The 27,817-nt window shown below is 52.2% G+C and overlaps 1 protein-coding gene across 5 annotated transcripts in view; it reads left to right on the top strand.

The window, feature by feature from the left end:
- Gramd4 (GRAM domain containing 4) overlaps positions 1–27,817 on the top strand; it is a 77,748-nt gene that overhangs the window by 42,676 nt on the left and 7,255 nt on the right. For all 5 annotated transcript variants that reach the window (XM_021183290.3, XM_029469885.2, XM_029469884.2 and 2 more), the window contains 10 exons: positions 15,541–15,661; positions 19,439–19,512; positions 22,462–22,594; positions 23,196–23,221; positions 24,315–24,406; positions 24,880–24,971; positions 25,993–26,041; positions 27,012–27,083; positions 27,512–27,555; positions 27,622–27,731. In XM_021183290.3, the coding sequence (XP_021038949.1) occupies positions 15,541–15,661; positions 19,439–19,512; positions 22,462–22,594; positions 23,196–23,221; positions 24,315–24,406; positions 24,880–24,971; positions 25,993–26,041; positions 27,012–27,083; positions 27,512–27,555; positions 27,622–27,731 (813 nt within the window). The remainder of the gene's footprint in view (positions 1–15,540; positions 15,662–19,438; positions 19,513–22,461; positions 22,595–23,195; positions 23,222–24,314; positions 24,407–24,879; positions 24,972–25,992; positions 26,042–27,011; positions 27,084–27,511; positions 27,556–27,621; positions 27,732–27,817) is intronic.

The raw sequence follows: 27,817 nt of genomic DNA, 5'->3' as shown, positions 1-27,817 counted from the left end.
CTTTGCCCTGTGGTACAGTAATCATGGGGAAGGAGGGGATACACAGACTTCTTCTCTATGTGACACAGTTTTAAATATTCCACCTGAGATCAGAGAGGGTGCCTGCTCCCTCTGCTGTGTGTTTTAGATCCACCAGTAGCTCCAATAACAAGGAGTGATCATGGGGTTATGACCTGTGTGTGTACTCATATTTCTGCCTCTGGGATGCAAGCGCTCCTTATCCCTTGGCTTCTGGGCCCCGCCCACTAGTAACACCTCCTGTGCCAGTGCTGGAATTAACCATTTTTTCAAGGCAATCCTGTTTTTTTGTTTGTTTGTTTGTTTGTTTGTTTGGTTTTTTTTTGTTTTTTTTTTTTTTTTTGTTTTGTTTTTTTCCGGTGGAAAGTGATCTTTGGAGACCAACTGAGGTTTATATAGCATGGTCACCATAGCTGGGAGTCATCGTGTCTTGACCATTACAATGACCAGGGCTTGGGCAGTATAAGTTCAGACAGGTGACTCTGTAGGCACAGACAGCCAGGACTCCTGGATGTCTTGTCGTCACTGGGTTTTTACTGTGCCTGTGTCTTCAATGGACACTGAATTTGGTTCCCAGAGGCAGCAATAGTCTTACTCAATTGTCTTATCTCACAATAATATATGTGAGTCTCAGGACCAGCGGGGCACGGTGGTAAACACCTATGATCACATCCCGGTGCTGAGGAGGCAGAGGCAGGAGGACTGTAGAATCGGAGGCCAACCTGGGGTACAGAAGGAAAGAAACGGATGTCAGAACCAAAACAACACCCCACAAACACCCTGGTGTGGCAGTGCATACCTTTAATCTCAGCTTGTAGGAGGCAGGAGGTTGCGAGGCAGAGGCCAGCAAGAGCTGCACAGTGAAAACCTGTCTCCAAGAGAAACAAAAATGCCTGGGCCACCACCAGCCTGGGGACCACTGAGCCCAGTCTGTGTCGGGTTCTGCCACTTCTGTCCCAAGGGAACACCTCATGATGGGAGCATCAGTTTCTACATTGGAATGCCACCTGCACATTTGGTTCCTGTCTCTGTCTCCTGGCCCTGCTGTTTGAGGAATACAGGGCTGGCTTCAATTGTTTCTCCCACCCCTGATGTTTTCAGAAATTGCCTTTGCTTGGCTGGAGTTTATTCCGACTTTCTTTCAGACTCGGCGCCTTCTCATGGAGTTGCTCCTCAAAGTGTAACAAGGTTGCCACACTCGGTGTCTGTGGGATTTATCCATCCAGCTCCGCCTTCCCCCCCATTCTCACCATCTAGCTGTCAATACGGTTACATATACATGAGTGCATCCACCCATTTATCTATCTCCCATCCACCTCTCATCCATCTAGCCGTCCACCCACACATCCATCCATCTTCCATCCATCCATTTACACATTCATCCACAGCCTATTTACTCATCAATTCCCCCCCCCACATCTATGCATCTCAGCCACTCATCCATCTCTTGCCCACCAGCCCACCCATCCACCCACCCCTCCATCTCTCATCCACCTACCCATCCATCCATTCATCCATCTGTCCATCTATTTATATGTATTTTTCCTGAGCCGCCTGATGGTCTGTTTCAGACCTGGTGCTTCTGAGTTCTGAATGCGTCCTAAAAGCAAGGCTATTCTCTTATCTAGCCGCAGTGTGCAGTGTGCAGCTATCAAGACTAGGAGGTAATGCTATGCCATTATCTGGTATGAGACCTTATTGCCGCCTCACCGTTGTCTCGTGTCCTTTTGAGCAAAAGGGAGTTCTGGGCACAAGTTACCTCTCTAGGCTCCTTTCCTCAGCTTGTTTCCCGAAACAGGTGTTTGTTTAAGGCACATGGCTAGGTTGCTTATAGAGTGGGCTCAGGTTCTCTGTTGCTTTACAGAGACTCAGGTCATGTGGCTTTTGCCCTGAATGTCACAGACGTGATGGTGTGTCCTCAGCGCTGGTCACAAGGTCTAGGATATCACCTCATCTCATTCTGCACGATGCCAAGAGTTCCTCGTCGAATTAAATACAGGTCTAAAATTATTGCACTGGGGGTGTAGCTCAGTGGCAGAAGGCCTGCCAGGCGGGTGTCCTCAAGCCAGGGCCTGGGTCCCTTCCACGGTACTGGGGGAAGAAAAAAAAAGCACCCACTCAAGAAAAAAACTGTTCACAGTAGGGAAAGCTTATGGTTTCAGCACAAGGGAGGCTAAGCCAGGGCGTCACCTGAACCCTGGAACTCAACACCAGCCTGGGCAACACAGGGAGACCCCTCCTAAAAGCAGATTTTGTAAAGAGATAAAACCAAGTGGTTTATCTGGCCGCACTATCAGGCGATAGTCGGGGAACTTGAGTCTCCTCTGAAGTCTTAGTTTTCTTCTAAGTTAATAATCCTTGCTCTTGATTGTTGTGTTTGGTTGTACCTTTCTTTCTAGAGAAGGGTTAGCACACTCACACTGTACACAAACTTGTGTTCTGTTCTGGCAGTCACTCTAGGATGGCACCAGAGATTCTCCCTGCTGTTTTCTGTCTGTGTCCCCGGTCCGGGTGTGGTTTAACCTACTAGTTACCTGTTGGTGACTGATTACACCCTCTCCAGCCTTCCGCACTGGCTATCAGTTATAGGCAGCCCTTCCCAGGCCCTCTGCACCTTGAGGGTGGGGCGGGACCTATTTTTATACCCAAGGCTTGATGTCTCCGGTGTAGTGGGCGCTGAGCGATTGGAAGAAACTGCAGAAAAGCCTGGCAGAGGTGGAGTTTGCACAGAGAAGCCTGTGCCGCCACCCAACATGGCATCCCTCAGTCTCCAGGGTCGTACAGTGTTACAGAGTATATATATATATATATATATATATATATATATATATATATATATATATACATACATATACATACACACACACACACACACACACACACACACACACACACGCACGCACACAGGCAACACGTGCTGGCCTGGTGGTTCCTGTTCCTCCTGTCAGCAGGGGAAATACCATGTGTGGGGTGGGGAGAGCTGCAGGCTGGCCTTGAGACCTAGGCTTCCCGCTCTTGCTTCCTTCTTTCACTAACAGCTCAGAATGCACTGGAACCTTGGCTCCGTCCATAGCGTCTAAGTGACTAGTGTTCAGATTCTATTCAACTCTCTCAGCTGTCCTTTCTCTTGGACAATAGCCTGTCTGTCATTCTTCACGGACGAGGGACATAGCCCCAAGTGCACAATAGGTTTCTTTAGTGATTAAATATTGAAGGGTACAGATGTTCCCAGGAGAAAAACGACACGGGATGAAGAAGATACAGTTGAAATATGCCTTAGTCCCAGCCAAAGGCAGGGGCCTAAGCTTGTTAAAGACTGTAAATGAGTGACTGGTGCTCATGTCCAGCAAGTTTGAGGTGGATGTCACTGGATTATTGCTTGGGAGACCCGAACACATTCATTTCCAAGGCCTATAACTGAGTGTGCGTTTATTGATTGCTTGCTGTATGCAGGCTCTGAAAAGTGAGATCACCCACGCTGTAAGGCATGCACACAGCCTCTACCCCAAAGCAGCTTGGCATAAGGTTGGATTTTAGAGGGGAAAGTGCATCAGGAGCCTCCTGGCTGGTGGTTGCTAGGCTGGGCTGTAGAGCTTTGGATGGATTGAGGGTCCTTCTGAGGTGACACCTCCACAGTGAAACTTCTGCTGCCACCACCCTGGTCAATCTAGAGGAGACTGCCCTAGGGACTGTGCCTTGTCTCCAGCTTCTGACACCTGTGCAGTGGTGTAAGTGGATTCCCAGTAGAGGCAGCCAGTGGCTAGCAGTGATTCCTCCAAACCCCTGACACTCCTCGAAGTCTCCTTAATGCTCAACACATGTGTGTGTGTGGGGGGGGGGGTTGTTGAATGGCTGACCCTCTCTCTATGGGAAGACTTCTGGAAGAAGGCAGGAAGGGCTTTCTTCTAGATATACAGACTCAGAAAAACACATGACCTTGTGACACAGGTTAGCCTGGGGTGATTGATCTAGGTGATCAGAGATGAGCAAGATCGATTCACTATCTGTGGAAAGCAGAAGGCCCCAAGCCGCCAGAGTGCCTTCAGGGCTCTGAAGAGTCGAGGCAGTCCAGAGACCAGCTAGAGACAGCTAGGTGTGTTGTTGACAGATGCGCCTGGACCCACTCCTCCAGACCTAGGCCTGCAGATGTCTTGCTGGGGTCCTGGCCTCCTAACTCTGCCTCCTCCTTTATGTTAAGTGCTATGGAGCTCAAAGATAAACCCCAGAGACAGAGCCTGGGAAGATCTGCTTCTATCCCTGGTGTGAAGCCGGTGTTGCGGGGGGCAGGGGGGGGGGGAAGGGGGTGGTCAGAGAAGAAGTGAGGACAGAAGACTGAGATAAGCTCAACGCGGGTCCTATGGGAATTTTTCCAGGAAAAAGATGAAATTAGCCCTAATAAAAATTAAAGCTCCGGCCCATTAGGCCCAACGTTTCATATTTCTGTGTCTGAGGGGTGTGGACTCGTGATAGAGTTATTTTCTAGCATGTGCGAGATCCTAGGATCTGTATCCAGTACTGGGGTGAGGAGGAGCCCCAAACCTTTGCTTTTCTACATCATTTCTGTTGCCCAGTAAAATATACTCTTTTTTTTTTTTTTTTTTGGTTTTTCGAGACAGGGTTTCTCTGTGTAGCCCTGGCTGTCCTGGAACTCACTTTGTAGACCAGGCTGGCCTCGAACTCAGAAATCCGCCTGCCTCTGCCTCCCGAGTGCTGGGATTAAAGGTGTGCGCCACCACGCCCGGCAAAATATACTCTTGAAGACTTCATTGCAGATGAGATATTTGTCCCTAAGACTTGTCATTGCCCGGGATATAAATTCTTTGAGCACAGAGGCTGAGCCCACTCACCAAACCCCTGGCCTGCCTATAGCTCAAACTTCAGAGGAAAAACTCAATTCCCCTCGTGCTGGCTCTGATGCTGCTCCTGGGGCCAGGGCTCCTGCAGTATTGGGGTGAGATGGTGAAGTTGGGGCTTGACATGTTCATCTGCTGTGTCATACTGATGGCTGATGGCTTCATTGTTGCTGGCCTGGCAGGACGCCTTGGGCAATGACAATTGATTGTCATGGGAGTGTTCCAATCAGTAGCCACCATCCATCTCTGTGACCTCCATGTAGACTCATAACCTGCCCCACAGGCACAGTATCAGCTCCCAGTTCCATGAGAGGGTATCATCCCATCCCCTGCTTCTGGGTGGCATGTTGGAGGTCCTGTGTTTATACCGGGGAGAGAAGGCATTGGGCCAGCGGCCATCTCTCCACTGCTCCCAGTGGTCCCCCGTGAGAGACCTCCTGTAGCAGAGACACTGTGCAGTGGTGTGCGGAGTGTGTTGTACAGCCCCGTGGGGGGCAGCCCAATCGCCTGTCTACGTTGGCATACACCAGCTGAGGGAGAGAAGCCGGCTGTTGCCTCTATCTGTAAGGCCGCAGAGCTTGGCAGCTGCAGGGGGCTCAGTACACATCTGGGTGGGTGGCTGGATGACTCAGCAAATTGCTAGCTCTACCAGCCAGCGGTGAGCACATAGATACTAGTATGCGTGGATAGATGGTCGGAGTGCTACCTTGCTCTCAGACATGCCTCTCTGCACATCCTTGGGGGGTCTTACTAGGCCCCACCCAAAGACATTCTCCAGCCATATCCTCCTTTGTTTTATATCTGGTGTTTGGTCCCAGGCATGGTGTCTCCTAACCAATCTTTACTCCCTAGCATGTGTATTGAATATGAATCACCTACCACCTTGGTGGTGGTAGGGTGTTCCTGCCTGCCCTCCTGCCCATACTAAGCAGGTACCGGGTGTCTGGCTGTGAGCTTGATGCTTTGAGAAAGTATGGCTGCTGGTGCATGACTGGAAGGACGTGTCCAGAAGGTAGGGAGTGGATAGAGCAGACACCGAGAAAAATAGTATGTATGGGGTTTTTTGTTTGTTTGTTTGTTTGTTTTTTGTTTTTTTGAAGACAGGGTTTCTCAGTGTAACCCTGGCTGTCCTGGAACTCACTGTGTAGATCAGGCTGGCCTTGAACTCAGAAATCTGCCTGCCTCTGCCTCCCATGTGCTGGGATTAAAGGCGTGTGTATGGTATTTTGCCTACATGTATAATATATTCATGCACCACATGTGTACCTGGTGCCCATGAGGCCTGAAGAGGGCACTGGATCCCTGAAACTGGAGTTATAGACAGCTGTGAGCCACCATGTGTTTGCTGGGACTTGAACCTAGATCCTCTGGAGAAATAGCCAGTGCTCTTATCCAGACCCCGTCTCATACTGAAGAGCCATGTTGGGCCTGAAAAGCCCTCCATTCTGGGCAGTAGTTCTGTCTGGAATCTCATTTCTTTTTCTTCTTTCTTTTCCCGCCCCCCTTCCTTCCTTCCTTCCTTCCTTCCTTCCTTCCTTCCTTCCTTCCTTCCTTCCTTCCTTCCTTCCTTCCTGTCTATTTGCACACAAATCTCAGGACACCGCCCTCATCCCATAACTGACTTCCTAAACCCAGAATACCAAGCCCAAGCCGCAGCCTGTCATATTAGAATGCTAAACGTCCAGAACTTGGCTGCCCGCTACCTGATTGTGAGGAGCATTCAGCCTGGTGTTGACAGTTCATCATGCTGTAAATGTCACTTCTGTGCAGAGCAGTGGATAACACGGCGATAAGTGAGCCCTAGGAGAGCGCACAGGCTGTGGGGGGACATGGAGGGGACAGCACCCTTTGAGTGGAGTGGCCAGGGAGGAGCATCACCCCATGCCCTTCCCTAGGGCTGAAGGTCGACGGATGCCCTGAACTCAGCACCACTGGGGAGAGCAAGGCATTGTCTTTTAGAAAGATCCTTAAGGATAACAGGAAGGGAAACTGGGATGGTAAAAACCTGTTCAGGTGCCCGGTTGTGCAGCCCAGCCTGGCCCCGGGGACAGCTTTCTTTTCCCCTCCTGGTGGCTTCCGTGTGTGTATGTGCTCTAGCTGGGTGGGGAGAAATTTTATTTAAAGCTTATCATTTGATTCTGCCCCCTTCCCCCTCTGGCTAGGCCTGTTGCATCTTGTGCCAAAGGGATTCCTGCTTGAGAGATCTGCTTTTACAAATTTAAAAATAGCTTTGAAGTTGTTTTCTTTCCCTGTGGGCTGGGAGCCATGGAGGCTGCGCTGCCTGGGCAGACCATGCCTGTGGGCTGAATTATCTCCTCTGCGTCCCCCTGAATCATCGTACTGAGGAGGGAGGAATGGGTGTCTTGGGGGTCGAGGGTCCATGAACTACCTGCCTTTCACCTTCCAGAACCTTGGAGAAGCTAAAGCCTGGAGCAGGTGGGTGAGCAGGTGGCCCAACTGTACCAGTCTCCCACAGCTTCGGCCATGTGTGTTCTGTGAGGAATCCTTTGCTGTACCAGGTCCCTCTGGCTTCAGGGGCTCCCGCTCTTGAGTTCATTTTGCCTCTTTGCTTTGGAGCTATCTGGCAGTCTCCAAATGGGGTTTGGGTATAAGGACCGGAATCTCTTCCTTCTTAGGGTACCCCAAGGTCACTCTCATAGGTGACCTAGTATTCTCAGACTTATGCAGATGTAAGGTATACCTAGACACAGAAATATCCCCCCTGGCTTTCTCTCCACCACATTCATTTTGCTGCCTCAACAGCTCCTATGTGGGTAGGGAGAAGGTAGACCTTGTCCCTCGGGGACTGTCTTGGCTCCCTCTGGTGCTGCTGTGCACCTGAGTCATCTCGCTTATCTTCCTGGTAGTTGGTTTGCTGGTCTGCTTAAATGAATAATAACACAGTGACAACATGGGTGTCGTGTGAGCAGCAGCCTTGAATGGAGCTTCTAAATTGTGATATCAAACTCTTCTTTTGAGGTACACCCTGGAGACTTAGTTTCGGGGACCAACTCATCTTCAGTGGACAGCCCCACCCCTCTGGCCTTCTACAGGGGCTCCGTGGCCATCCCTGCTGTGTAACCAGGCCAGCTGAGTGCCTAGAGTCAGTTATGGCTGGCACTGGGCCTTGTAAAAACCCTGGCTTAGGAGCTGTGCCACACCATTAGTGGCATGTGATACATAGCCTCATAGCTCTGCAGTATTGGCTCTGTGGTCTAACGGACTAGGCTAGGGCTTTTGCCTAAATCCTCACTTGTGACTTAGACACACACAGGCCCCAGATGGCCTCCTCGCTTGACTGAGCCTGTAAGATCCCCGTGTGGAAACAGGGCTCTGAGCTTGTATCTGTCTCTGTCCTCAGACTGAGGGCACAGGAGAGCAGGTGTCTTTCTGCTGCGCAGCTAAGGCTTGTGTGAGCATATTATAGAATGGCACACCTGTTGCCCCTGGTAATGTGCTGTTCATTGGTTCCTTTCTCAAAACTACTGGGTTTTGAGGAAGTCTATGTAAGCATTCATTGCTTGGGCTGCCTCAGTGGGTTGATGGGGAGTCCTGCTTCTGTGTTGGGGGACATAATTGGAGATGATAAGAGAGTGAAGTGGGAGGGGAGAACCCTACCAGCTGAGGTGGGGGTGGGGTCTCTGTACCCAGGAAGGCCAATATGCCCATCAGAGGAGGGCTTCTTGTTTTGTGATGCTCAGGGGAGCCTTGAGGCTAGAAACTCCTCTGTGGGCCTCTGTTGGGGGGGGGGCTCCTTTACCTTGTCTGTTATTATCTCAGGGGAAAACATGGTAGGTAGAATCTCAATTTCCCCAAGAATGTTTATCCCTTTAATCCCTGGAACCTATGCATGTGACCATTCCTTGGCAGATGTGACAGAGTTGTCAGCCTGAGGTGAGAAGATCCAAGATTATATATGGGTGCAAAGCAATCTCAAGGAGGAGGCTGGTGGGTCAGACGGAGGAGGCTGGTGGGTCAGATGGAGGAGGCTGGTGGGTCAGATGGAGTTGGGAAGGATGGAGGTAGGTCAGCATGAAGTTACTGTTCTTTGGGAGTCATCAGCCAAACAGAGCATGTTCCTCTGGATGCTGGAAAGGATGCTGTATACCCAGTCTTCCCACCAGCCTCCAAATAAAACTGGCCCATTAACACATCTATTCTGTCAAGCCCAGAACACCTGTTTGATCTCTGGACCTTTTAAAACCGTAAGATAGTGTCTTAGTTAGGGTTTTACTGCTGTGAACAGACACCATGACCAAGGTAACTCTTTTTTTTTTTTGAGACAGGGTTTCTCTGTATAGCCCTGGCTGTCCTGGAACTCACTCTGTAGACCAGGCTGGCCTTGAACTCAGAAATCCACCTGCCCCTGCCCCTGCCCCTGCCTCTCTGCCTTTGTCTCTCTGCCTTTCTGCCTCTGCCTCTCTGCCTCTGCCTCTGCCTCCCAAACTCTGGGATTAAAGGCATGCATCACCACTGCCCAGCTCCAAGGCAACTCTTTAAAAGGACAACATTTAATTGGGGCTGGCTTACAGGTTCAGAGGTTTAGTCTATGATCATCAAGACAGAAGCATGGCAACATCCAGGCAGGCATGGTGCTGGAGGAGCTGAGAGTTCTACATCTTCATCTAAAGGCTGCTAGCAGAATACTGGTGTCCAGGCAGCTAGGATAAGGGTCTTGTAGCCCACACCCACAGTGACACACCTATTTCAACAGGGTCACACTTTCTAATAGTGCCACTCCCTGAACCAAGCATAGACAAACCATCACAGGTAGTGACTATTGAACTAAGTCAGAATCTAATATTAGTGGCCACAAGAAGCTAATTTGTAGATATTAAAGGGGCTCCATCATCCTACCTTTCACCCCATGAGAGTCCTCATGGTCTGTTATGGGTGGGTCCAGCATCATCAGCCTCTGTGGGGGTTATATTAGAGACTGGGGTGACCCTCCCCCAAGTCATAGCAGTGACAGGCTTACAGTGTGGGGGATCCAAAGTTCTAGGGCAGAAAGCTGGGACTGCTAACGGGCCACAGTCAGATCTCAAGACAGAGATTCCTGGGATGGCAGGGGGCTGCTGTGGGCCTCATGACGTGACTCCATTCTGTAGGGAGGCTGGGTAAGGATGGCCTTATAGGCGGCCAGCTCAGCGCTTTCTGCTTGGCAGGCTGTCAGCCTTTCCCTCCTGCTCCTCCTCTGAGGGAGGGGCAGGAGAAACCGATGACTAGGGTTTGTATTGCTTTTGTTCTGTGGACCGGGCACTGCACTGCGTCTGACCTAAATGTGTCACCCTGGGATGGAAGCTGGCCCACATTACGGAGACACACACACTGGGGTTCATCATTTCAGTTGCAAAGAGAGGGCCTTGCAGGGAGCCATTAGCTGGGAGAGAAAGAAGAAAGGCTCAGAAATTCCACTGGTTTTTATATGCCTAGCTCTCTCTGCGCCACCAGGAAAAGGTGCAAAACCTCTGGGGCTCTGCTGGGGACAGACAGGCTGACTCACTAAATTGGCCCGGACCTGCCCCTGCAGCTGAGCCCCTAATGGCTGGGGAGGGCAGGTAATGTGGTGAGCTGGGTTGCAGAGGCACACCATAGAAGAAGCAATTGTACTATGTCAGGACTAGAGAGCTTCCTGCCCTTGGGGGTCCTGGGAGGGGCCAGGGGTATTAGTCAAGCAGACGTACACTCCTCCAAGGAGGCAACACACATGCCCTTCCACACACCAGAAAGAGAACGTTGTATGCACCCTGCTCACCTGGGGAAGGGAGCTCTGTGCCCACATCTGCATCAGCAGTGCTGCTACCCCGCTGTTGGCTAATCATCCACCAAGAATGGAGCTCAGCGATGAGCTTTCGGATACAGTGACACCAGGAAGACACATCCATTCAAGGGAGGCCAATTAAGGAAAGCCCAATTTCCTGTTCCTGGCTGAGCAGCGCTTTCGCTGTAAAGATAGAGAAGCATTGCTTTGATCTTCACAAGGGCTGGGATCCAAGAGGCTGCATGGGGGTGGGTGGGGTGGGGTCAGATGACCAGGCAGGAAAGTATGCGACCCCCAGCCTCAGCCCTCCTCCCTCAGACTTCCTCCAGCAATACCAACAATGTAAGGTTTCTTAGTTCTGTTTGTCGGTGGTGTAAGCATTACCGGTATAGAGACAGAAGATAGAAGATGGAGACCCTCCAGGCTGAGTCTGCTCATACATCCGGTTCTTTTTTTAATATTTTAAAGATTCATGTAGGGCCGGGCGTGGTGGCTCATGCCTTTAATCCCAGCACTCGGGAGGCAGAGACAGGCGGATTTCTGAGTTCGAGGCCAGCCTGGTCTACAAAGTGAGTTCCAGGACAGCCAGGGCTATACAGAGAAACCCTGCCTCGAAAAACCAAAAAAAAAAAAAAAAAAAACAACAAACCAAACCAAAACAAAGATTCATGTATTATTTTTATACTGACTTGTGCTGGGTAGTTCTATGTCATCTTGATGAACGTCAGTTGAGAAAATGCCTCCATAAGATCCAGCTGTAGGGCATTTTCATAATTTAGTTTGATGCGGGCAGGCCCAGCCCCTTGTGGGTGGTGCCCGCTCTGGGCTGGTGGTCCTGAGTTCTACAAGAAAGCAGGCTGAGCAAACCATGGGGAACAAAGCAGTAAGCAGCACCCCTCCGTGGCCTCTGCATCAGCTCCTGCCTCCAGGTTCCTGCCCTGCTTGAGTTCCTGTTCTGACTTCCTTCAGTGATGGACTACACTCCGAGTAAACTCTTTCCTCCCCAACTTGCTTTTGGTCATAGTTTTTCATCGCAGCAACAGAAACCCTGACTAAGACAGTACTTGTGTGCCCATGTGAGTTTATGTGCACTAACATGAGTGTGGGTGCCCACAGAGACAGAGGGCATCCTATTCCCTGGAACTGGAGTTATGGGTTGTTGTGAGTCATCTGAGGTAGATGCTGGGAATCGAACCTAGGTCCTATACAAGAGCAGTGTGTACTCTTAACTGCTGAGCCATCTCTCCAGGTCTCCTACTCCCTTAAAAAAAAAAAAAAGATTTATTTCTATGCCTGGTTCTTGAGCTGGCCATGTGCAGCTGCCTTCCGTGTGTGCCTGATTAACTGCCCTGAGTACAAAGCTGAGCCAGGAAGAAGGGTACCTTTGGGAGAAAGCTCACTGGTCATCCTAGTGGAGGATGTCAGGTGGTTGATCTATCCACCTGCTCGTTCGCTGAATCCTGATAGCTCTTCTGCTATACCTAGCCCACTAGACCTATCCCAGGCTGTAGGACGGGCCAGTTGGCTGAGAGTTGGGTCCTGTGGAGGGAGGTTTCTGGCCTGTCTATCTCAAGTGATCATACAGTCTCCATGTTGTTAAAAGGACCAGGCTTTGGGGGGGGGGGTATAAGGGACTTTCGGGATAGCATTTGAATTGTAAACAAAGAACGTATCTAATAAAAAAATTGTTGAGCCGGGTATGGTGGCACACCCCTTTAATCCTAGCACTTGGGAGGCAGAGGCAGGCGGATTTCTGAGTTCGAGACCAGCTTGGTCTCCAAAGTGAGTTCCAGGACAGCCAGGGCTATACAGAGAAACCCTGTCTTGAAAAACAAAAAACAAACAAAATTGTTTAAATAAAAATAAAAAATAAAAAAGAGGACTAGGCTTGGGCTGGAGAGATGGCTCAGCGGTTAAGAGCACCAACTGCTCTTTCGAAGGTCCTGAGTTCAAATCCCAGCAACCACATGGTGGTTCACAACCATCCCTAATGAGATCTGATGCCCTCTTCTGGTGTGTCTGAAGTCAGCTACTATGTACTTACATATAACAATAAATACATCTTTATTTAAAAATATGTATTTATTAAAAAAAAGACCAGGTTGTCTTAGCTTTCATCCATCCCGTGACCCTCTCAGGTCTCCCCCAGCATATAGGCAATGTTCTGCCCACTAGGGGTCCAGGCTAGGCAAGGGCTAGCATCTAGGCTTACCCAATGGGTCCATTCATTTGCTTGAGGCTGCTCTCCAGGCCCCACCCAGTCGTCTGCTCTGGGCAGCATATTCTCCCCAGTTAGTGTCCCAGGAACTTTGACAGACTAAGGCACAGGAACTCGGTAAGTGTCTACCAGTGAAGCTGTGTGTGGTTAGGTTCTCATGACTATGCCAGGCAGCACTGGGGGAAATAGAGGCAGCCTTTACCTCACAGTCAGGATTAGCAATAGGGTGGGTGGGCTGAGGACCCCAAAAGTCCAGGGCCCTCTGCTGCCTCCGCTTGGACTTCCTGACAGGAGGGGCATGGCCAACAGTTGTCACGGGCACCCTGATTCCTCTGGGTCAGTGTCCCCAGGAACATGTCTAGGACCAGGTAGTGCTGTATACACAGGCCCATGTTTGATTCTAGGTCCCCATGTTCCATAAGGTGACTAAGACAGGAAAGGAAGCCACTGAGTCACCCTGAGAAGCGCCCATCCAATTCAGAGAGGCTCCAGGCTACTGTGGCCTCAACTTGTTCACCAGCAAGGGGCAGCCTCCTCTCCCTAGGACTCTACCCACATGGCCCGGCTCAGAGGCTGGAGAAAATAACTTTGTCTGGTTCCCTTGTCTCAGAACAGCACAGGGCAAACAAAGCTTCTCTTTTCCAGCAGAGATTACTCTCCCCAGGGTTTAGCTCACCAACCCCAGGACTGGGGTGCTCTGTGTGGTTGAAACCAATATTGACCCAATAACTTAACCAGCAGCTAACACAGGCCGCAACTGCGGTGGACTTCTGCATAGACAGGCCTTAGATCACATCCAGACAGGCTATTGCTAGCCAGGAAGCCAGGTTCAGGACACACAGATATGCCCTGACCTTGACCCTGGGGTTATCATGGCTTTGTACAGTGCCTGAGCCTTTGGAAGCCAGATAGGGCTAGGTGTGGTCACTGACCCTGCTTCCACAGGATGCTCCTTAGATGTGACTTCCACATCATCCCAGGAAGACTAAACTCCATGTGAGACATTCCTGTCCTCTGTGGTGATAGGAACACTGTGTCCTGGTTGTCCCCTTGTCAGCATTGGCAGAGTCAGAGTCCATGGCATGCTGTCTAGGGGACTATCCTTACCAAGTGTTTCCTGTGGCTCTGGAAATAGCGGGGGGGGGGTGGGGGGGGGGCTGGGCGTGTCCTGAGGTTTGAGCTGCCCTGTCCCTTGCTGATCCCTTCCTTGCTGTGAACCTTCCTCACGGACAGCTCTAGGTGCTGAGAGCCCAGGGCAGGCTGCAGCTCTGTGAGGTGACATAGCTCCCTGTGATCTAGGGGGTAGGACCCCTGAGGAGGTTCCCTGCCGAGCTGGGTTGGTCATTGCTGTTGTGAGTGGGCAGAGCTGGGTCTCAGAGAGATAGCTTAGCTTGAGGTGGAATGTGAGCCTGGCAGCTCTGAGACACCCTGTCCATGAGGCTCTCCCACACCAAAGCCCACCACTGTGCTACTTAGCAGCCAGGCTTGGATCCTGGGCTGCAGCTATAAGCAAGCCTTATTGCTCGATCTAACTACCTGGGCTGACACCCCCATTTGCTCATTCCCATTTACAGTGGGCGAGCCCTCCAAGGCTCTCAGGTAGCCTTCACTTCTCTTCTGACCCCCCAGCCCACACCATCTGCCACCCTGTCCCGCTCTGCCCAAGCCCTACCCTCATTACCCCTAGAGGGCTGCTTCTGACTGTCTTCCTGCTGGGCTCAAGACTGGCCAGGCCAGGGCTGAGGGTTGTCACTCAAGATTCCCTTCTGGCTCAGCCTTAACTGTCTGTTGGGGACCACGGTGGGAACCGAGCACAAAAAGGCAGTGTGTTGAGGACAGTGGCCCTTCACCACCCCAACCCTGGCTGCGTTATGCTATGTGATGCTGAGCATAATGGAAGTAGCAAGTTAAAGGGGTGCTAACTAGGACCCCTCTTCTCATATCAGTATGTAGGGCTGTGACATGCGTGAGTTCTCTCAGAACAAAGGGCATTCAACGACTTTGACCTTAGGCTTCCATGTCTGCAGTTTTAGGCTGCCCTCCTCGGTCAGCTCCTGGCTTCCTCTGCCCTCCGAGCTGCCAGGTTTTCTGCCTGACGCCCCTCCCCCAGCCATCTGTAGTCTGGCTCCGTAGTTTCATCCAGAGCTCAACTATGATCTGACCTTCATGGGGGTCTTTCCAGGGATCCCACACCCCATTCCCAGACTTCTTGCTACACCGAAGCTCCCCTGTATTGAGGTGGCCTGAGGGCTGGCACGCCTCTATTCTGCTGCTGGCACCTCTTGGAGTCTTTAGTCTTGGAATCAGATGGTGGTGTGTGCCCCAGGGGGGTCCTGTGTGGTGGTGACTTGGCTGAAGGGCTTTTGCACAGTTATTGAGCTCAGGAAGAGCCTTCACCTATGGTTTGCCCCAGTCTTGTCTCCACTGTGTAAGAGGAGCCCCAGTGAAGAGCCCCCCTCCCCCAGCGTGTACCCCAGAGGGGGACTAGGAGGAGCTGCTGATGTTCTCACTGACAGCAGACAGGGACCAGACTGCACTGTCAACTGAGCGCTCGGCAAACTTGAGAAAGTTCACATGCTCTGGTCCCTTACTTATCAGGATCCTATCTTAAGGCTGTTCTCAAGTTGGCCAGTGTTGTCAGAGGGGACAGTGGGCGTTAAGTGCTGATCACCTGGCTCTCCTCTCCACAGAGGAGGAGCTCCGGAAGCTTCGAGAAGAGACCAACTCAGAGATGCTGCGGCAGGAGCTGGATCGGGAGCGGCAGCGCCGGATGGAACTGGAACAGAAAATGCAGGAGGTGCTAAAGGCCAGGTGACCCCCCACATTCATCTTTTCTTACTGCTGTCACGAGATCCCTGACGCTGGTACTTACAAAGAAAAGAGGTTTATTTAGCTCACAGCTCTGGAGCTTGAAGAACTTGGAGCTGGCATAGATTCAGCCCTGGTTGGGGGACTCATGGCGCATGGCATCATGATGAGAGAATATGTAGGAGAGAGGTTACAGTCTGCCGGAGGCAAGGCAGGGTCAAACACATTTAATCACCCTTTGATGAGAACTAACAGAGGGTCTCTGAGAACTGCATTGATCCCTTCCCAAAGCTGCTCCCAGGACCTGAGACCCTTCTACCAGGCTCAACCCTTTAAAGGTCCCCCAACCCCTCCACCATCATACCAAGAACTGAGCATCATGAAAGACAAGCTACATTTAAAGCACAGCGTTTACCCCGTCCTCAATGGGCAGGCTTTCCTGATGATGGGAACTAGGCCATCTGAGAAGTCCTGCTAAGTCCCTCAACGGATACAGAGTCATATTGCTGGCCAGATTGGACTCCCAGATTCAAGTCTTACCTGAGTCTGTCCAAGCCACGGTATGGAAAAGTGCCTTTCTTTCTGGGATGTGAGGAGCCCAGTATGGGTGATCTGTCACCAGCCAGACATAGGGAGAGAGCTGTGACCCAAGAGGGCCTCAAGACAGCAGGTCACCTCGTACCTTCCAGTCCTGACTAGAAGATGCTCCTTCACCCAGGGGCCCTGTCCCCACCCTGTTATTTATTTAGCCCCAGGGAGTTGACTGGGCCTCTTGGGACCTTCTGAGGACACTGACTCCCCCACCCTGCCTTGTGTTTTCCTATCCTCCTCGCCCTTCCCCAGTGGCTTCTTCACCCCCGCTCAGGCCCCACGGCCTATAGAGGCATGGCTGCTTCTGCAGCTTCAAGGCAGGGTCCTGAGCACCCCCACCCAGCACATGAACTCTATACTGCCTCCGTAGAGTTACCCACCAAGATCATATATCCTCATTGTCACAAGTTTTCTCTGTGGGTGATGTTGCCACCCTAGCTTCTGCAGGGGGATGTTTATAGGTTAGAGCTTCTCCTCGGGTGTGTATTCTAAACACTCAGTCCCTGGCACCTGCAGCCCCCTTACTCATGCATCCCTCTGACCACCCTCAGGAGTGCGGCTTCTGCTTCTGCTGTCTCTGGTAGGAGGCACATCAGTAAAGAGCATCATACAAGCTATAAGGGCGAACTGTAGCTTATATAGTTCTAACTCACAAGCTATAAGCTATAAGGGTGAACTGTGGCTTATACAGTTCTAACTCATAAGCTATAAGGGCGAACTGTGGCTTATACAGTTCTAACTCACAAGCTATAAGGATGAACTGTGGCTTATATAGTTCTAACTCTGGGTCCCTCTGCTCAGCAGCCATAGTGCCACCTGGAAGATGAGGCTGGGGGCCCAGGAGCCCAGCTTTCTCACCTCAGCATCCACCACCTTTACCCTAGGGCTAGAGCAAATGACTCTCGGTAGTTTGGCATACCCGCTTCTGCCTCTGGAATGCCCCACCTGAACCTTGCTCGTGGGGAGTCTCTTCCTTGTTGAGATTTTGCCCCTCGAGTATGACCCACGTTGGTGGCAGTGCTCACAGCTCAGCCTTGAGGACACGTTCCTGTGTGGTCTCATCCACTTCCTCCTGGGCCTTAGTCTACAGTAGCAGCTCTGCGATGCTCAGATCTTGGGACAAGAAGCTGCCTATCCCCTGCCCTGACATTCCCGGTGACAATTCACGTGTTCTTTGGTACCCTGCTGCCCCTTCCCAGGTCACTCACCTGTTTAGAGTCTTCAGAGTAGGGATCACCATGGGGACCTGTTTGGGAAGGAAGGACCCTGCCTTGCCTTTTAGCGATGGCTTCAAGGTAGTGCTCCCCACACCAGGGTCTTCAGGTAGAATTCTCCTAGGTTGAACCGTGACCTCAGAGTTAAATGGCGTTCCATTATATATTGGTTCCATGCTGCCTCCCCAACTTCCCAAGAAGGTCAGGCTCTCCCTGTGCTCCTAGCAGGAGCATTCAACCATAGGCTGACCCTATCCCTGCTACTGTCCCTGCAGCCTCTGCTTCTCTTGCCCACTATGCATCCCGTAACCCCAGCCCCACTCTAAGGCTCTAGCTCTTCCCTCTCTCCTTTCTTCCTGGGTGGGTGAGCTTGCCAGGCCCTGAGTCAGTTCTGAGGATGTAGGGTCCAACTAGGATGTGGAAGGAAAGGAAGTAGAAAGTGAAGATCCCAGGAGAAGCAAGGGGCCCGTCCCTTGTTTTATTCTGAGGATGGGGAAGAGCTCAGGAGCCTCCTGGAGGCATGAAAGTGGAGGGGTTGGAGTGAATGACATCTCAGGGGTCAGAAGGAAGACTTCCTAGTTCCTGATCGTCTTAGTGAACTGTGGGGAGAGAAGGGCCGTGTAGGCACACTTCAAACATACATAGTGCATACTTCCATATACTGCACAACACATACTTGTGTCTTAGTTAGGGTTTCTAGTGCTGGTACAAAACACCATGACTAAAAAGCAAGTTGGGGAGGAAAGGGTTTATTCAGCTTACACTTCCACATTGCTGCTCATCACCAAAGGAAGTCAGGACAGAAACTCACACAGGGCAGGAAGCTTGAGGCAGGAGCTGATGCAGAGGCCATGGAGGGATGTTTCTTTTTTTTTTTTTTTTTTTTTTTTTGGTTTTTCGAGACAGGGTTTCTCTGTGTAGCCCTGGCTGTCCTGGCACTCACTTTGTAGACCAGACTGGCCTCGAACTCAGGAATCCGCCTGCCTCTGCCTCCCGAGTGCTGGGATTAAAGGCGTGCGCCACCACGCCCGGCAGAGGGATGTTTCTTACTGGCTTGCTTCCATGGCTTGCTCAGCTTGCTTTCTTATAGAACCCAGGACCACCAGCCCAGGGATGGCCCCACCCACAATGGGCTGGGCCCTACCCAACTGATCACTAACTGAGAAAATGCCTTTCGGCTGGATCTCATGGATCTATTTCCCTCAACTGAGGCTTTTTCCTCTCAGATGACTCTAGCTTGTGTCAAGTTAACACACAAAACCTACAATGTTTGTAGCCCACATACCCCACAGGTACTCATATGCATGCTCACACTGCACCCTGAAGCTGCAGGGACAGCTACTGTGTGCCCGTGGCCCAAGCCAGTGCAGGCTGAGATGGCTGGTATTCCAACACTCCAGAGGCGGGCATACATACATACATAGCTGGCCAGAGAAACAGGATGGAGTCACCACCCAAGCGATGTGATCCAGGCTGCTGCTGGGGTGTATAGCTCCCTCAGGGTGTGACAGGCAAAGAGACAAGACTCCAACTGAAGGCAGAGTCTGTTAGGCCAGGTAAAGACTGTGATGACCATGAGCTGAGCTGGAGGCAGGGAGCCAGGGAGGTGACTGGTATGAACCCAGCATAACCATATTGGAGTATCACCCAGCTTTGGCCTAGTGTGGATAGAGAGGTGTGTGATATTCTCATTAGTAAGCTATTTTTTCCCCTTGAGCTTAAGGATGAAACCAACAATTCTATTAAAATTAATAGGAATGGCGAGAGCCTCTTGCTTATGTGACTTCACTTGCCTGTTGAAAAATAGACCGTACACCCATGGGGAAAGCACCTTGGTGCTTGCTGGGCTCTGTCCTCAACAGCCCTCTGGCCTTCAGGGCTTCGGGAGCCGACAGATCCCACCTGTCCCCCGAAGTGCACTTCCACAAGGGCTGCAGGCGTTTGCTTCATGAACTTTGCCTTTTTCCCGTTTAAGGTCCGAGGAGCAGCCAGCACAGCCTCAGCAGCCACCAAAGGGACAGAGCCAGGCCAGCAATGGCACAGGCACAGGTAGGCCCCCTGGGAAGGGATGGTTCTCTCCCTAGCCAGGGCTCTCCCATGTGGGACTCTCCTGCCACCAAAACTGGGTCAGTGCCCTCACTGTGGCTCAAATCACCCCGAAGGTGATCTCATTTCCGTGCACAGACATGACGTGTTGTCTAGTTTGGCCAGGCCTCCTGAGAGGCACCAAAAGGCACACACTGGTTATGCTACATTCACTCACTGATCTGTTCCCCTTGACTAGTCATCCCATGTGGGCACTGAATGGACTGTGACAGGCCACGGCAAGGAATGCCCTAACCTCCCAGGTAGGGAACAAACCTTTTCTCGTTCCCTTGCTTCCTGCCTTAGCGCTCACATCCATCTTGTGACATACTTCAGCTTCTAGAGCTGCCCTTTAGAGAAGGGAGCTCTGTCCTCTGTGTACTTCTTGCAGGTCCTGGCTGCACCCTCACAGACAGTGTCCGTCCAGCATACTGACCATTCACAAGACTCTCCCTCCCTATGCCAGGAAGCTTGGCATAAGCTATGGCTTAGGTCATTGGCTCTGGGCTGCCAGCATCAGGAAGAGGCCCAGAAGAGGAGGCCACTCCTAAGGTTCTCCCAGGTCCAGCCTCACTCCACCCACTGGCAGCCAGCCCCAGTGCAGGTCTGGCAGCTGCATCCCCTGGGAGGTGGCCTCCTCGGGCCATCCGGAGGATCCCTGGCCAGTTCCCAGGCTTAGATGGAGAGCCCTTAGCTTGTGAATCTTGATTACCAGGCCAGGAGCAGCACAGAAGACTCCAAGACCCTTAGTGCTTGGTGGCAGTGAGGCTTGAGAAGTTGGGTCACCCAGCTCCTTGCTCCTTCACAGCGGCTGGGGACCCTTTGTCTTCTCATCAAGGTCAGGCCTTTTTTAAAAATTTTATTTATTTATTTACTTACTTACTTATTTTTGGTTTCTCGAGACAGGGTTTCTCTGTGTAGTCCTGGCTGTCCTGGAACTCACTTTGTAGACCAGGCTGGCCTTGAGCTCAGAAATGTGCCTGCCTCTGCCTCCCAAGTGCTGGGAGGCGTGCACTAACACTGCCCGGCCTATTTTTTTTCTCTTTTAAAAAAAGATATATTTTTATTTTATACGTACGAGTGTTTTGCCGTCATGTGTGTCTGTACCATATAAGTATCTGGTGCCCATGGAGGCTGGAAGAAGGGGCATAGAATCTCTCGGAACTGGAGTTACAGATGTTTGTAAGCTACCATGTGGGAGCTGGGAATCGAACCAGTGTCCTCTGAAAGATTAGCTGGCACTTCCAGCCACTGAGTCATCTCTCCACCCACAAACCTTACCTTGATTATGTGGTCTCCGGGTGTGGTGGGCTGTGTGGGACTGTGTGCCTTCTCCACACTGTGGCCCTCGATCACCCTCCAAGACAGGGAGGATGTGGTAGAGGAGAGGGACCGCACCCTGGCTCTGCCACACCCTAGATAAATGGAGGAATCTGGCTCTCAGGCAGACACCTGCCTCAGTCTATCCCTGGACCTCAGCTGTACCCCTTGGAGCATGAAGCACTGCTTCAGGCCTTTTCCTTCCTAAGAAGCTAGCTCTGTGTGTGGCAGAAAATATCCCCCACTTTGGAAGTCAAGCAGGGGCCTCAGGACTTCAGGACCGGCTGAAGACCTGCTTCCTACAGGCAGATGGCCATGTTCCCTGGATCCGGCTGGGGTCCACAACCCATAGATAGACCCTGTCAGGTTTTCTTTTTTACATTTTGATTTCATGAGACAAGGTCTCTCTGTGTAACCCAGTCTGATCCTCCTGCATCAGGCTCCCTGACCAGTGTTGGGACTGCTGATGTCCCACACCATGCCCAGCCTGGACTTACACTTTTAAATAGCTTTTTATATATTTAAATGCTTGGGGAAAAAAAAAAACACAAGGAAGGTGATTTTCCAGTAAGTAAACCGTGTGTCCAGTGTCCATAAATAATCCAATGGAAACACAGGCTGGCCAGTCTTTTGCCTGGCCTTTAGACGGCCTTTGGCTCCCATACAAGCTTCTGTGCCTACCTGGATCCACCTGCAAACCTTGGTGATGGTAATAGAGCCAGATAGGCCTGCAGGCTGTCTGGGTAGCCCCAGAAGACACATATCTCAGCCCACCTACCTTCTCCCATACCCCCTAGCCTCCACTCTAGTGACCCATGTCCCTCAACTTTGTTTACATTGACTATTGTCCACTCTCCCTGGCTCCACAGCACACCTGGTGTGTTTTCTTTAAGTTTTAATTAATACATGATATCTGTGTTTATGGCAGCCCAGGTGTCTGGTGGTGTTTGAGTGCTTGCCTGCCAGTCCCAGGCTTTTAAATTATGGTGGAGCAGCGCCCCCTGCAGGCAACTCCACATCTTGTTTTCTTTAGGGTGCAGTCTGGGGGCACTGCCCGGCAGCCTTAGCCCTGGCCTTCTCTTGGGTTGTGAGACACAGCTGATCTCTGTGAGCTCATCTTGGCCAGCAGCTTGGTCTCTGGGCCTTGTAGCCCACTGTGCCCTACACACAATGGCTGGACCCCAGGACCTGGCATGGTGAACTCCCTCAGCCTCTTCCCATGGTCAGACACGACCTGGACATAAGCCCAAGGCTGCTGGGAATTTGAGGTCTGGAGATTGCTTGCAGTCAAGTGTGAGGCTGGAAACATCATGCTTTGGAGGGTCTCCGTGGCTGGGTGGCTATGGCCTGCATCTGTTGGTTTGAACCTAGTGTCTTCAGGGAGCTAAGGCCTTCCTTCACAGGCTCCTCTGGCTGGGCCCTTCACACCTCGCTCCGGAGTGGAGCCTTCGCTCCTATAAACCTTTCCCTTATCCCCACCCAGACTGACATTTTCTGTGAGGCCCCATGCCTGCCCTACCTCTCCATCCCACCTCAGGAGGGGCTGTGTAGACCCTGCAGGACCCCCTCTCTGATGTCTGCTCCTCCCCACAGAGCGCCGCAGCCAGGGCTTGGCCTCCCGTGTACAGAAGTGGTTCTATGAGAGGTTTGGGGAATACATCGAGGACTTCCGCTTCCAGCCAGAGGAGAACACAGTAGAGACAGAGGAACCCCTCAGCGCCCGCAGGTAGGGGCGCCTCACCAAGACCAAGGGTCTCCACGCTAGGACCAGGGCCCCGCACTAAGCATCAGTGGGCCAGTCAGTCTTGCTATCCTGTGGAAGGGACTGCCACAAGCTCCTAAAGACCCCTGTGCCTATGTTTCTGCGCCACCTCCTGGGAGGGGCTCCTGGGAAAGTAGAATCATGTCACACCCACGTTGACTGACTTGTGCTTTGTGACAAAAGTCACGTGAGGGTTGTGTGTGCCCGGTGTCCATTGTGGGGGTCGGATCACTTGACGGTTCATGAACTGGGTCCTTAGAGGCTCCCCTTAAGCAGACGTTCCCATGGGCCCCAGGGGCTCTAGAGAGCCAGACCATCAAGGTGCCTCCTGAGCTGCAAGGGTACCCAAGGGCACTCAGCACTGTGCTCTGGTCACTGTGCATTGTCTCCAGGCTCCTGAGGGTCCCAGGCACTTGGATGTCCTCCTTGCTGCCCTCATACTAGTTAGTAGTGGTGTTTTCTCAGAGTGGCATGCTGAGCTGTTGGTGATTTCACACTGAGACTCTCTCTCTCTCTCTCTCTCTCTTTCTCTCTCTCTCTCTCTCTCTCTCTCTCTCTCTCTCAGGTTAACTGAAAACATGAGAAGACTGAGTAAGTACTGTGGGTCTTGGCATGAGGGAGGAGGAGGTGGGGAGAAGGAGGAGAGGGGGAGGGGAGAGAGGAAGGAGGAGATCGGGAGGACAGAAGGAAGGGGGGAGGGGTAGAAGGAGAGGAAGGGAGGGGGAAGAGGACAGGGAGGAGGAGGGGAAGGAAGAGAAGAGAGAGGGGAGGAAGAGAGGGAGAGGGGGAGAAGAGAAGGGAAGAGGGGAGGGACGGGGGAAGAGGAGGGGGAGGAGAAGGAGACAGAGAAAGGGGAAGAAGAGAGGGAGAGGGGTAGAAGGAGAGAGGGAGGGGAGAGGGAGAAGAGAGGGAAAGAGGAGTAGGCAGGGGGAAAGGGGAGGGGGGAGAGGGGAGGGGAGAGGGTAGCCTCTATGATTGTGAGCTGAATAGAACTCTCTAGAAAAGCATTTAAGGGCAACTCCTCCCCCATCCTCCCTGAGACAAAAGCTTGTGGTGTTGTGTGCCTGGGACACACCACCTTCAGGGCCAACCGAGTGTTGAGCCTGCTCTGATCAACTTAGAATTTACAGCAATGGTTCTCAGTGGTCCTCCTGCGGCTGTGACCCTTTAATCCAGTTCCTCATGTTGTGGCGACCCCCAACCATAAGATTATCTTTGTTGCTACTTCATAACTGTAACTCTTACTACTGCTATGAATCATAAGTATCTGTGCTTTCGGATGGTCTTAGGTGACCCCTAGGAAAGGGCCATTCGACCCCACCCCCAAAGTGTTTCCCACCACAGTTCGAGGACCACTGATTCAGGATGAAATACGGCTCTGTCCTCTGATATTCCTTCAGCCCCTCAGAGTGCAGAAGGCAGCTGTCCTCACTGTTTCTTCCCTTCCCCATCTCCTGCTACTTGTGGGCTGTGCTGGGGGCAGGTGGCATCTCCCTATGGGGACCGCAGTCAGTAGTTAGGAGGGACACTGGCAGCAGGGGCCTCAGGGGGTTGGGTCTCGCACCCAGTGCAACCAGTGAGCTGACTTTGCGTCTACCTCGGGGGCCCACCTGACCCCGCTTGCTTGTGTGCTACAAGGCAGGCCAGCACTGTGCTGACTGTGCGCTGTCTGTTCTGTCCCCAGAGCGTGGTGCCAAGCCTGTCACTAACTTCGTGAAGAACCTGTCTGCCTTATCTGACTGGTACTCCATCTACACCTCCGCCATCGCCTTCACGGTGAGTGTTCTCCCAGGCTGGGTCGGGCCAGTGGGACGCCTGGTCCAGTCTTCCCCGTGAGACCCCTAGAGGGCAGCCCCCAGACAATTCTTTGGGCTCTAGGCGTGATCAGCTTCAGTCCCTCTGTCAGCAGTATGGGTGTGTGCAATGGTGAGCATCCTCATCAGCTGGCAGAACCCAGGCATGGGAGTGATGCTGGGGACGAGCAAGACCTCTTCCTGGGGCCCCACCTCATACAGAGCAGCATCCCTGTCAGTTGCCTGCCTGAGTAAAGTTCTCTCTTAAACCGGAATCAGCCTTCCCAACTGCCCCATCCCACATGTCCCGGCTCCCTGGACGTTAGTTGAGCAGGGCCTCGTCTCCCTTATTGCTGGGAGGAAGCAGGCAGGAACACAGCGTGTACCAGAGCGCTGTTTGCACATCCCTCACCTTCCAACACATCCCTAACCACGCTCCTCACATCTCACCCTCAGGTATACATGAATGCTGTGTGGCACGGCTGGGCCATCCCCATGTTCCTGTTCCTAGCAATTCTGAGGTTGTCCCTCAATTACCTCATCGCTAGGTAGGTGACCTGGGCTCTTGCATGGCTGCATTACACATGGCCATGCTGGGTGGACTGCTTCTCCATACTGTTGTGACACAAGTTATGCCATGCAGTCATTTTTGTGGGTGGTCCTCTGAGAGGCTCTGGAGACCTTAGGGGACAGGCAGTGGGTGGCTTAGCTTCGGTACAACCCCAACCGCCTCCCTGGGGTGTTGCATGTTTGGCAGGAAGTTCTCCCCAACCCTGGGGTGGGTGGGCAAAACTACAGGGCGCTGCACCCCCACAAATGCCCGATGGTTGTTGGTTATAAGAAGGAAGCGTTGAGCAGGCAAGGTTAGAATTCAGTGTTAACCACACGCACACGCACACCTCCATGGAGGCGCTTCATTCCAAGGCTGAGGCCGCTCCCACTGTCACTCTGTGTCCCCACTGAACATCCCTATCTGGAGAAGCCGCGTCTCCTGGGTTGGGCTTTCCCTGTGGTTGCTCCTAGCAGTGAACATTAGCCTTTTGCCTTGGCTTAAGGTAGAGTCCTTGACTCCAGATTTCCTCTCAGCCCCTGAGAAGACGACAAGTCCACATACCAGACAGTCTTCGCTATCCACTTCTGTGCCTGTCTCAGGAATTGACTTGAAAATGATTTTTGTAGGAAACGCTGAAATGCCTCTGAAGGGGTCTTAAGTCCCCATTAGTCCACGGCCCCTAATCACCATCAATCCGCTAAGAGGCATTCATTGCTGATGTCAATAAAACTTTATTAACAGACCAGTCAGTAGGCATGGTAAGATCAAACAGGCAGTGTTGGGCTTCTCCGTACCCACAAAGGCTACTACTGCACAGGCGCCAGCAGAGGAGAAACCAGCATGGGGTGGCCAGTGAGATCTCAGAGCCGAGCAGCCCAGCCTCTGGGGTCTCTCCTGTGTGTTCATCCCTGAAGGAGCAGATGGCCCCTACTCTAGCTGGCAACTCACTGGTAGCTCAGTGTCGTCCCCCCAAAGGTGACATTGTTCTCACGGTTGTGGTGGCTCCTGCTTTTCAGGGGCTGGCGGATACAATGGAGCATTGTGCCAGAAGTGTCTGAAGCTGTGGTGAGTCCTGGGGCAGGGCAGTCTGTCCCTCTGTCTTAACCAGTCAGAACTTATAACCTGGGGCCGCATCATGGGGAATCCACGTAAGCATCCTGCCCTGCCAGGTGCCAGGCATGCCAGCCCTGAGCTCCAGGAGGCTACCCACTCAGACACTTAGCCAGATCAATCTTTGACGTCTAGAAGCAGATTGCCCCGCCCATCTGTCCTGGCTGACCTTTTCTACCTGGGATTGATGTAGGGGCAAGAAGGGAATTATTATAGCCCCCATATAGCTAGTAGATAGGGAGGCAAACAGGATGCCAGACAAGTGGTCCTGGCTTTATCCTGGACCTCCTCTGTCTAGCCCCTGACTGGCTTGTAAATAACACCCTCAAAAGGGTCATTCAACTCCCAAAGGGCTCATGATGCCCAGGCTGAGAACCTCTGCTCTAGAGTCTAAAGGGACAGCTGAGCCTGTGGGACAGCGGGAGGCCACAATGCCTGTAGGCATACTTAATATTCCGTGGAGTGCCTAGGGGTTGGGCAGTCTCCAATAAGGCAGTCCAGTGTCTTGCCCAGTCCTAGGACTGGGGGGGCCCTTAGGAGATTCTTACTGAAGCAAGAGTCATATGAACTCAAATGGGCCTGGCCTCAGTTACCCTGTCTGTCAAGGAGTGAATGGGGGTCGGTTTTGACAGGATATACCACTGCAATGAGCTGGGAGGGTGAGTCAGAGCCTTTGCCCAGCACCGTGTATGCTCACCCTGTGGGGCCCCACAGCCTGTCTACCCCCTGCACTGGGGCAGGGCAGCAGGCCCAAGGAGAGACTCTACCCTGTGCCCAGCAGATGCGCTTGCACCCAGTCCCCCAGCTGTATCAGACAGCAGGGACCCACAGATCCCCGGGGCTGGGAGTCTTCATGCCGTGTTGTCAGTAATTTCTCTGAACTGTTAAATTTCAGTGGAAAATTCTCTCTCCCCTTTGACTGAAGGAACCCGCAAAGGAAGATCTGACTGTGTCTGAGAAGTTCCAGCTGGTGCTGGATGTGGCCCAGAAAGCACAGGTACCACCTCTGAGCTCGCCCAGTACCCTGGGAGGGAGGAACCCTCATCCAGAGGCCTTCCAGGTCTGCTGTGGGTTGACAAACCTCTTCTAGTCCATCTTCACTCTGATGAGGTGGCAGGGATACATGGCGTCCTGATCAATCTCTGGCCTTATGTGGACAGAGCCCTTCACCACCAGGGCTAAGCACCCCAAGGATTCAGGGCTGAGCATCCCCGGATGCTCAGAGTTGAACATCACCTGCCCTCTTCATTACATCCAGGGAGCTTAGCTTTAGACCAGACAAACAACTCAGACCCGGGAGTGGAGGAGTAGGGCCACCGGGCTCTGGTGACCTTGGGCTGTGCATTTCCCTGGTGCCTTCTGGGTGTGTCTGTGTGACTGGCAGGCCCTCGACCTTGTGGTCATGTCAGTTTCTTCTTCTTGCAGAATCTCTTTGGCAAGATGGCCGACATCCTGGAAAAGATCAAGAAGTAAGTGGCTGTCCCTGCAGCGAGGGTGGTGTGCACCGCCCCACCTGACCTCCATCTTCCTTCCAGCTTGTTCATGTGGGTGCAACCTGAGACCACGCAGAAGCTCTATGTTGCCCTGTGGGCCGCCTTTCTGGCTTCTTGCTTCTTCCCCTACCGCCTGGTGGGGCTTGCTGTTGGTAAGGGAAAAAAAAAAAAAAGCGGCCACCATCCTGGGAAATGGTTAGAGGAAGTGGCACACAAGATGGGGGTGGGGGGTAGGATG

The sequence above is a fragment of the Mus caroli genome, unplaced genomic scaffold (genome assembly GCF_978045245.1).
Source record: "Mus caroli unplaced genomic scaffold, Mus_caroli_1 scaffold_16, whole genome shotgun sequence".
Classification (NCBI taxonomy): Eukaryota; Metazoa; Chordata; class Mammalia; order Rodentia; family Muridae; genus Mus; species Mus caroli.
The sequence above is the reverse complement of the archived record's forward strand: the minus strand, read 5'-3'. Positions and strand labels throughout refer to the sequence as shown.